General features: G+C 48.7%; 1 protein-coding gene and 1 pseudogene across 1 annotated transcript; one reads left to right on the top strand and one right to left on the bottom strand.

The window, feature by feature from the left end:
* Positions 1–2,286: 2,286 nt before the first annotated feature.
* LOC120971794 (uncharacterized) lies at positions 2,287–6,152 on the bottom strand (annotated as a pseudogene).
* A 1,456-nt stretch (positions 6,153–7,608) lies between these two features.
* On the top strand, positions 7,609–8,154 carry LOC109754130 (uncharacterized). Its single transcript, XM_020313057.1, has 3 exons — positions 7,609–7,701; positions 7,831–7,887; positions 8,014–8,154. Exons 1-3 carry the CDS (start codon positions 7,609–7,611, stop codon positions 8,152–8,154), a joined length of 291 nt encoding a protein of 96 aa, XP_020168646.1.
* The last annotated feature ends 2,185 nt before the right edge of the window (positions 8,155–10,339 follow it).

Genomic DNA, 10,339 nt, shown 5'->3' with positions numbered 1-10,339 from the left:
TGTGTCTGCTGTAACTCGGGCTCCGGCCTGGACGAGGGGTCGAGTGGATCCTGTCCCGGCTGTAGGAGTACGCCTCTTGCTGCGCCAGTGCTGTCTGAAGGAGTTCTCTGACCCGACGGGTTTCAATAGCCGTCGGAGAGTCGCCGTCAATTGGGAGAGCCGCCAGCCGTGCTGCCGCGGCGACCATGTTCTCCAGCGGGTTAGCATAATGACCCGGTGGTATTGGTACGTACTGAGGCGGGGCAGGGGGCACCTGGGGAGGCCCCATCACTTGTGGCTGAATAGGGGTCCCTAACCCGGGCACTATGACCCCTGGCGGGTTACTAGACCCTGCACCTGGCGTGTTGAAGAGGTTTCGTGGATCGTGAACTGGAGGGAGTCGAGATTGGGCCTTTTGATGCCTCCTTCTCAGGACCTCATTGGACGCGTTTTGATCCATCGTGAGCCGGAAGGACCGCGCTTGAATCAACTGGGTCTGGGCATCGAGAGCCGCCCTCTCCGCAGCCATCCTGATCCCTTCTGCTGCCAGATCCTCCTTAGCTTTCACTAGATCCAACTTTAACTGTGCCACCTCCGCATCATGCTGAGCTTGATCCGCCGGGTCAACCGTGGCGGTTAACAGGGCCGTCATCTTGTCCGTGAGATCCATTAGTACCTGAGCTGGCGAGAGCACCGGGTTTCCCGTTCCAGCAGCAGGGTTCTGAACAGGCTGCGCACCGGCCATGAAGATTCCAACCCGGCTTGGCGGCTCAAACGGGTCCGGAATACTGTCACCATCGGAACAACCCATGAGCCTGCCATCTTGAAGTTGATACAACGAGTTTGACTCATCGGTGGACGACTCGCCGTCAGAGCCGGCGGCCGTCTCATCACCAGATCCAGATCGATCAGAGAGCCCTCCATGGATACATCCCACAAAAGCATGCCTTAAGGCAGGCCGGGTCCGGGCGGGTCGCGCACGCTGAGCCGTCTCGATGAGATCGGCCCAGAGATCCGGCTCAGGGCCCGGCTCACCAATCTTGCCAATGAAAACATGAATTCCGCCGAAGGGGACCCGGTACCCGTACTCAATTGAGCCGGCGTCGGGGCCCCAGTTTGTATCGTCGATGTAGAGCCTGCCGCGGCAACTCTTGGTCATCCGGCCCACAGCGTATCCCTTGAGCCCTTCAAAGCTGCCCTTCAAGAACTCAAATCCACCATGCGCGAGCCCCACGGTGGGCGCCAACTGTCGTGGAATTGTCACGGCAGATGTCCTCGAGCTAGGACTTAGTCGTGGAGCCATCGCAGCTAGGAAGCTTGAAGGGGTTAAGCGGGACAAGGAACACAAGGGTTTATACTGGTTCGGCCCCTTACGGTGAAGGTAAAAGCCTACGTCCAGTTTGAGGTGGTATTGATTAGGGTTACGATAACCAGGGAGCTAAACTGCTATGCCTGGCTCTCGATGAGATCTTTCTTGTTCCTAAACCGCTGCCGGGTCGTCCCTTTATATAGGGAGGCTGACGCCCAGCAGCTCTCAGAGTCCCGGCCGGCTCATAAGAGTGTCCGGCTCGGACTCTCAACTATTCTTGCCTTACACTACAAGCTCTACCATAATAACGATTGTAATTACGGGCCTTAAGCCATATCCGGGTCTTAAGCCCACCTTTGGCCCACCGTCTTCAAGCTTGGCGCCGGGCTTCTGGCAATGACCATTATGAGTAACCCGGCCCCTCCTGGCGGGTGACTCTAAGGTCTATATCCTCAACAGGTTTGGTAAATTGAAGTTGGCAAATACAAAAAATAGAGAAGGGCCCACCATAAATGTTGTTAACCGGTGGGAATAGTTGAGGTCGCGCATGATCCATCTCCTGAACCTTGCACGCCGCCGCCGCTAGAGGTCACCAATTAGGATTTTGTAGCATCAGGACTGAACCTTGCACATCGTTGCACATGATCATCCTTATCTTTTACCTGGACAACAGTAGTACGACTACCAGTTTTGCAGGGAGGCAAAGGTGCAGTTGTCACCGTCCAGATTGTTCAGCAGACAAAGGTTCAGCAGCAGGAGCTTGTCGGTCAGCTCAGGCAACAGGTTCGCCCGGCCTCGGCAAAATTTTGTGTTTTGACCCTATTCCCTAACAATTTCAGGATCTGACCCTGGTTTGAAATATTTTCGGGATTTGACACTTTTGCTACCGCCAGGGCCTTTGGCGGTAGTGTTAGACAGGCTACCGCCAGATCCCCTGGCGGTAAGGTGTGACAGAGGGGGATGGCGGCCATTTGCCTGTGCTGATGTGGATAAGTACCCTACCGCCAGGGCCCTGGCGGTAGGCTGTCTAAGCCTACCGCCAAGTTCCCTGGCAGTAGGGTGTGGCAGGTTTTTACAGTGTGAAGTTTCTGTGACGAAATGTGCAATGGCCCTGGCGGTAGGGTTCACCCTACCGCCATGGGGGCTGGCGGTAGGTTGTATGACCGTACCGCCATGGCCCCTGGTGGTAGGGTCTTGTGTATTGCAGTGTAAAGTTTCTGTAACGAAATATGCAAGGGCCCTGGTGGTAGGTTCACCCTACCGCCGTGGGGGCTGGCGGTAGGGTGTCTAACCCTACCAACAGGCCCTGGCGGTAGGGTCCTCTGTTTTGTTGTTTCAAGTTCATTTGGTTGCTTGTTTTCAAATTCAATATGACAGCAATATCACGGCAAGTTTCACAAAATATGACAGCAATATCACAAATTTTAAACAATTAAACTTGGGCATCACATAGACCCATATTAAGATAACTTCAAGTGCATAGAACATTTCAAACGAACTTTAACTAATCAGTAAACGGAGTTCCACATAGTAGCAAACACATAGGTCCACAAATAGCAAACACATAGTTCCACGTAGTTCCACAACCGACAAGTTCAACCAAACGAAGTTCAACCTAATAGCAAACACATAGACAACCCAAGTACAAGAGCCAACTATCAAAGATCATAATCAGTTGCTCCTCCTTCCTCTCTTGGAGGTACGGTCCTCGTTACTCTTTGAACGAGTCTCTTCGGTCTTCTTCTTGGGCCGGTGAGGAAGCGGTCTCTGAAAAGGTTCCGGACTCAGCAAATCCTTCTTCTTCGGATTCCTCTTCTTCGGCAGCTGAGATGCTTGAGATGATTGAGTTGGTGGAGGTCCATAATCTTCATCGTACTCCTCCTCCCCGTTGCTCTCATCCTCCTCCTCCTCTTCCTCCTCCCCTTCTTCATATGTGGCCTCCTCCTCCTCCTCCTCCTCGGCCAACCTAGACGACGAGGGAACCTGGCTCGATGAGCCGATGTGACCCTATGTGGCTACAAGCCGATAAGCTTCAACCGCCCCAGCTCCAGCACACCCAAGCAGCCTACTAGCTTGCGACAACGCTTCACGAACTTCTGCACTCACAATGAAACAAGGGCATAATAAGTATCAGGTTTATGATTGCAAGTGAACAAGATGCATCTGTTCCGAGGAGGTTGAAATTGTACCTTCATCGTCCCCCTCATTTTGTTCTCGGATTGTACGCTCCCGGGGAGATCACTTAGTGCATCTGAGGCTTCAAAGATGCATTTGTTCAGCTCACCAGACTGCAACGGCATAAGTCAGTCACGTTGACGAATACAATAATTTAAATATAACCTCTCGGTTCAAACTTACCACTCTGTTGATGAGGGGGGCAAACTCCCTAAAGCCACTGCGCATGTCTCTGATGCCGGTATGGTAGGCCTCTTCCTCGGGGTCATCCCTTTCCAGCTCTGCGATGTCTTCCGCCGTCCACCGAGGCCTGAGACGAAGACGGTGCTTCTGGCCATCATCGTACCACCTCATGTGTCGGCTCAGGTAAGCATCCCAGTCAGTCACCCTCCTCTCCCCGTCTTTCCGTACCTCCATCGGTTCCACTCCGTCACATGATTTTTATGCTCCTCTCCCCAGTCTGTGATCGACTGATTCTTCTGCCGGCTCATCCTGCAAGGCATACGCAACAAGAATCATCATAAGCGCAACAAGATCATCATAAACAAGAAACATGATAAGCGTAATGAAATCATGGGCATGGAGAACAAAGCGCTCACAGGTGGAGCACATGGCCGCTAGTATCAGTGGGCTGGCCCGGTGGGGTATGCTGAAAAATCCCAAACTGCGTGGCCACGCGGTGTGGCAAGTGCCACTCAACGGCATACACACAGATCATGGGCACGATGCACCGCCAGAGACCACGGTCCGCATCGCACATCACGTTCAGATCAAAGTCCCACTGTCGGTCTTGTCGATACGGCCACCAGTTTACCTATTACATATACATTGGTAAGTTCCCACTCTCGGTCAAAATTGGAATCAAAGAGAAAGGTGTTGAGCGAGTTCATATACCTGGGTATGCGTCAAAGCGTCCAACTCATTGGTGTAGGTCTTGTACGAAGTCTTGTTTAGGCCCGTGTAGAGTTTGACAACGTCCCACTCGTAAGCTACGGTGGGGTTTCGAGTCTCGTCACCGTCTTCGCATAGTCTTCCCATGGGCGTCTTGGCATCTTCTCCGGACGCCCCACCGGCAGCCGCTCCCACATCCAAATGGATAAGGCCCAGACAAAGCCACCCATATTGGACTTGTCTCCCGTCCTCTGAGTTGCGTCATCAAGCTGCAAAACATCAAATGAGGATCAGATATAAGAAAATCTCATGGACATACTTTCCTAGGTAGGTAGGCAATTAGACACTCTCTTACCGAACGGTATAGGTAGGCGAGAGATGCGGTCCCCCAACTGTACCCTGCATCCCAGTCGGCTAGGAAGAACAGATACGACCAGTTGGCAGAGTTCCCGGAGCTGTCTGGAAACACGACCTCTGTGAGAAGATACCACAGGTAGGCCCTCGCGTACCACTCCACAGTCGCCTCGTCTGCGCCTTCGGGGCATGTCTTCCGGTGCTCCGAGATCCAGATCAACAGCACACCAGATGTACGGTTGCTCTTGGCACCGGGGCAGTCGCCGATGAGGGTGGTGACCCTCTCCTGCCAGTTGGTCCTCTCCACTCGACCGGTGAGTGCATGACCCTCGATCGGCATGGCAGTAATCATCTCCCAGTCCTCGAGGGTCACCATCATCTCCCCGCATGGCAGATGGAAAGAATGGGTCTCCGGTCGCCACCGGTCAATCAGAGCTATGAGAGCTGCGTGGACAAGCGTCGGCGGCTGACGCTTGAACTGCAACACGAAACCCAACAGCGGGCTCTCTTGAAGAACAGCGCGTAGCGCTCGTCGTAGTCCATACGCCCATGAACCCTGTGACCCCTCATGCGCAGTGGCTGGAGCATCTGTCAAAAAGTGAACGCCAAAAGTTAGGAAATTATTTTCATCAATCCGAAAACTTTGATCAATATTTCTTTCATATCACTTACCTCTCCGTTCTCTATGAACCGGGCACGATGACCCTTGTCGAATGCCCAGTCCAGCATGGAGTACCATGGGCCGATGTTGTCCGCAAGAGGTGGCCGCCTTAATAAAATTTCATAAACAAAAACATCGCAAGCACTTCATATCAAAATCATATCACCATGCGTCATATCACAAAAAATATCAAATCATATCACCATGCATCATGTCACCATGATGGATCAAATCATATCAACATTACTCATATAAAAAATCCTTCCCCTCTTTAATCATATCAACATGCACCAGATCACAAAAAAAATCCTCCAACAATAATCTTCAATGTATTATCTCCAAACAACATCTTCATATCATCATATCAACATGCATCATATCATCATATTTTTAAAGAAAAAAATCCTCCAACATGCATCATATCATCATATTTGTAAACAAAAAATTCCTCCAACATCTTCATATCATCATATCAACATGCATCATCAACCTACAATCAATTCCTCCCACATGCATTACATCATAATTTTTTTAACAAAAAAAATTATGAACTAGGGTTCATCTTCACACTAACATATGAACTATTGATTAGAGTTCATATCCAATACCACTAGTTACTAAAGAACTAAGAACTACAACTACAATCAATCTTAGGTGAAAAAAATCCAATCTAAGTTAAATAATATTAGGGATTTCAAGCAAATAATGCGTCGAATCGGAAGCAAGTTTGCAAAAACTAATTGGAGGGATTGGAGGAGCTTACGTTTCTCTCTTCGGGGCCATCTCGATCCGCAAAAACGGTGAAGAATCGGTGAAGATCCGAGGGGGAGAGTGGAGGAGAAGAGAGAGGGAGAGAGGGGCGACTTGGGGGAGAAACTGCCGACGGGGGGGAGGGGAGGGGTGGGGAGATGGGAAGGGGCGTGGGGTCTCGGGCGGAATAACTGCCCGGACCCTACCGCCACGGGTCCTGGCGGTAGGGTTAGACAGCCACCGCCAGGTCCCCTGGCGGTAGGGTGCGACGGAGGGGAACGGCCGCCGTCACCGCGTGCTGACGTGGATAAGTACCCTACCGCCAGGGGCCCTGGTGGTAGCCTGTCCAACCCTACCGCCAAGACCCCTGGCGGTAAGAAAAAGGGTCAAATCCCGAAATTATTTCAAACTGGGGTCAGATCTTGATTTTGTTTGTCAAAAGGGTCAAAACACGAAATTTTGCCCGGCCTCTAGAATCTGTCAGCCAGCAGCAGGTTTTGCCGGCGACACAGTACCAAACTGACATGAGCTTTAGGCTTTGTCGGCGACCAGCAGCAGCATCTTCTCGGCGCGCGTGAGAATTCAGTCCAGGGCGCGCCGCGACGGGGGATAGCAACGTGATACGCGCACGTAAAGATGCGCGTGCGGAGGGATGAAATGGCAAGTTGATAAAATTGCCAAGTGGATTTGCCAAACTATTGAAGAGCAATTTTTCTTGTTTGCCAAAAAAAGAGACGCCAGGTTAATTTAGGGAACTCTTGGAGATGCTCTTAGGAGAAAGTCACTCTCTAGTATTTTTATCTATGTTAGTAGAGGGAGAGTGAGAAGTCTCCAAGGAGGAGTCCCGGCCTATCACGAGTCTTCTCCAAGGTGCGCCTCAGTGGATGCGAGCTTCTTGTAAGTAATACTACATCTGAGTCCTTCTAGTATTTGATATTCGCCCATAGGATCGATCACATCAAAGTTGCACAAACACACACGCATAAAAATTGATAGTCAAGGGCTCTTGTCGTGCCCTCTTTTCCCTCTCTTTATTGTTTTTCGTTTTTCTGGTGCTGTTACAAATCGATGCCATGGCTCACTTATATATAGGCGCAGCCATGACCCTAAAAAACCGACTCCAAGCTAAACTCGTGAGCTAAACTGACTCCTACACGGATTGCACCGGACACAGCCAAAGGCAAAGCCTACCAAGACACGGCCATATACTACTACTCTTGGTCGGACACAAATTCACCTGCCTAATCTAATTACACGGCCGCGCTAATCATAAGCCTAACACGACTCCAACTCAAACTTCTATACGTATACACTCAAATACTAGGTAACTTATCTAATTGAAATTAACTTATGTTTGGATTATCTAACATTAATTACCCTAGAGTAGAGAGAATGTATATTTATTTATGTACCCACGAGCGAGCACGAGAAAGAGATGAACCTAGAGTCTAGAGAGAGAGAGGAATGGTGACGTGGTTTGAACTTGAACATGAACACGAACAAAACGCATGCAGTTCTGTCGGACCCCAACAAGCGTATCCTCTATGACGTCGGAGCCTACGACAGCGACGGCGACGACGAGGTATGTATGTATGTATGTATTGCGACTTTTATGTACTATATTCTAATCTAATCGATAGTGGTATATACACGTCGGCCAAAGACTAGCTTAGCACCATCTTGTTGTGGTGCTTTAATTTTATTTACTTAGGGTGCAGGAGACATACTGGGAGACATCCTGAAGGCCATGAACCACACACCTCCACACGTAAGTCAACTCACGCTGCTGCTGCTTATAGTTATACTAGTAGATATCATGGAGGTTTGAGCACTTCTTACTTACTTATGAGCTATTCACCACCATATATACCAATACTCTAATACCATGCCGCAGCTGGAAGACGGCAAGCGCGAGAGCTTGGAGGATCTGCAGAAGCAGTCCGAGGAGCTGTTCCTCAAGCCCGGCGCTTGCTCCTCCAAGTCGCTGCCGCAGCCGTCGTCCTCCTCCTCCAAGACAAGGGCAGGCAGGAAGTAGCTAGAAAGGCTCCCAAGATGAATGGATCATCTTCATACGTGAAGATGCGGCTAATTTCATCCGTCAGAATAGATCATTGTCTTGTGTTGCCTAGCTAGCTAAACTCACAAGAGAGAAGCGCACAACAGATGCCATGTCATGCTAGGCTATTGCTAGCCATCCACGGAGAATGTTAAATGTTCAGCTAGCCTAGCATTGCCTAGTCACTAAGCGTCATCCACTCATGCATGCCTAGTGGAATGCGAGATGAAACCTAAAAGCATGGAGTACTTTGCTTGCAATTAATGAACAACAATTGTGTATGTTAATGAATGAAATTCCTGTCAACTTAAAAAAACATTTTTGCTGTGTGTTGAGCTGCAGAAACATCTTATATTTACACTGGTAGAAAAAGGGTCAAATGTGAAGCACATTAGTGCCGGTTTGATTTGAGCCGGCACTAATGTGTCCATTAGTGCCGGTTCCAACGGCTAGGCGGGCGGAGATCATTAGTACCGGTTCGTGAGCAACCTTTTGTACCGGTTCGTGTCACGAACGGGTACTAATGATGCTGCATCAGGCTGTGGTCAGGCTGGGGCCCCACAGGCACCTTTAGTACCGGTTCGTGCCATGAACCGGTACTATAGTTTTTTAGTAAGCTGTTTTTAGTCCCACCTCGCGAATAGAGAGGCACTAGGAGCGGTTTATAAGCCCTGAGTGCAGAGACGATGAAGGAGAGGCGCAATGCTCATCTGCACGTTGCTTAGCTTTAAGCCTTGAGGAATAGTGTAGACTGCACGTAGCTATGTGCAGTGCAGTTTGCACTATTCCGAAAGGCTTGAAGCTAATTAACGAGCATTGTGCCTCTTTTTTATCTTTAATAACTTATTACAACTCCGGACTTCTTGTGTTACAGCAAAAACTGGACACACTTCGTGTACAAACTGGACAATCTCTTTCGAAGTATCAGAGTTTCTGACGAGAACTCATCTCTTATATGGGCACTTCATTTTTTTAAACTTATTACAACTCCAGACTTTTTTGCGTTCTGTACACACCATTCAAAGCGACGTCATCAATTTCCAACACGTTCTGACATCATTTGCTGTTTTTCAGTCATTTGAACTCCAGCCTATTTTTGCGTTCAGTATGCATCATTCAAAGCGACGTCATCAATTTCCAACATGTTCTGATATCATTTGCTGTTTTTCAGTCATTTACCGATTTGTTTAGGGAGCTAAATGACGGTGAAATTGAAAATCACTACAAAATGAACTCTGAAAATGTTGGAACTTGGCATGGTATCATCATTTCGCCCGCATAGCATGTGCAAAAGAGTAGAGAGGGTCACGGCGAAAAGTGGACGCACCTCGTGTACAAACTGGACATTCTCTTTCGGAGTATCAGGGTTTCAGACGAGAACTCATCTGTTACACGGGCACTTCAATGTTTTTTAAACTTATTTGAACTCCAGCCTATTTTTGCGTTCAGTATGCATCATTCAAAGCGACGTCATCAATTTCCAACACGTTCTGACATCATTTGTTTTTTCAGTGATTTACCGATTTGTTTAGGGAGCTAAATGATGGTGAAATTGAAAATCACTACAAAATGAACTCTGAAAATGTTGGAACTTGGCATGGTATCATCATTTCGCCCGCATAGCATGTGCAAAAGAGTATAGAGGGTCACGGCGAAAACTGGACGCACCTCGTGTACAAACTGGACAATCTCTTTCGTAGTATCAGGGTTTCGGACGAGAACTCATCTGTTACACGGGCACTTCAATGTTTTTAAACTTATTTGAACTCCAGCCTATTTTTGCGTTCAGTATGCATCATTCAAAGCGACGTCATCAATTTCCAACACGTTCTGACATCATTTGCTGTTTTTCAGTCATTTACCGATTTGTTTAGGGAGCTAAATGACAGTGAAATTGAAAATCACTACAAAATGAACTCTGAAAATGTTGGAACTTGGCATGGTATCATCATTTCGCCCGCATAGCATGTGCAAAAGAGTAGAGAGGGTCACGGCGAAAACTGGACGCACCTCGTGTACAAACTGGACAATCTCTTTCGGAGTATCAGGGTTTCGGACGAGAACTCATCTGTTACACGGGCACTTCAATGTTTTTTAAACTTATTTGAACTCCACCCTATTTTTGCGTTCAGTATGCATCATTCAAAGCGACGTCATCAATTTC

This window comes from Aegilops tauschii, chromosome 4, assembly GCF_002575655.3.
Source record: "Aegilops tauschii subsp. strangulata cultivar AL8/78 chromosome 4, Aet v6.0, whole genome shotgun sequence".
NCBI classification, from domain to species: domain Eukaryota; kingdom Viridiplantae; phylum Streptophyta; class Magnoliopsida; order Poales; family Poaceae; genus Aegilops; species Aegilops tauschii.
This window is presented reverse-complemented; position numbering and strand designations above follow the sequence as displayed.

Excerpts from the sequence above, each read along its gene's own strand:
- LOC109754130 (XM_020313057.1), top strand. The coding sequence starts at position 7,609 with ATGAACACGAACAAAACGCATGCAGTTCTGTCGGACCCCAACAAGCGT. Across the intron at positions 7,702-7,830 it reads ACAGCGACGGCGACGACGAG|GGTGCAGGAGACATACTGGG; the intron begins GTATGTATGTAT and ends TTATTTACTTAG. Across the intron at positions 7,888-8,013 it reads TGAACCACACACCTCCACAC|CTGGAAGACGGCAAGCGCGA; the intron begins GTAAGTCAACTC and ends ACCATGCCGCAG.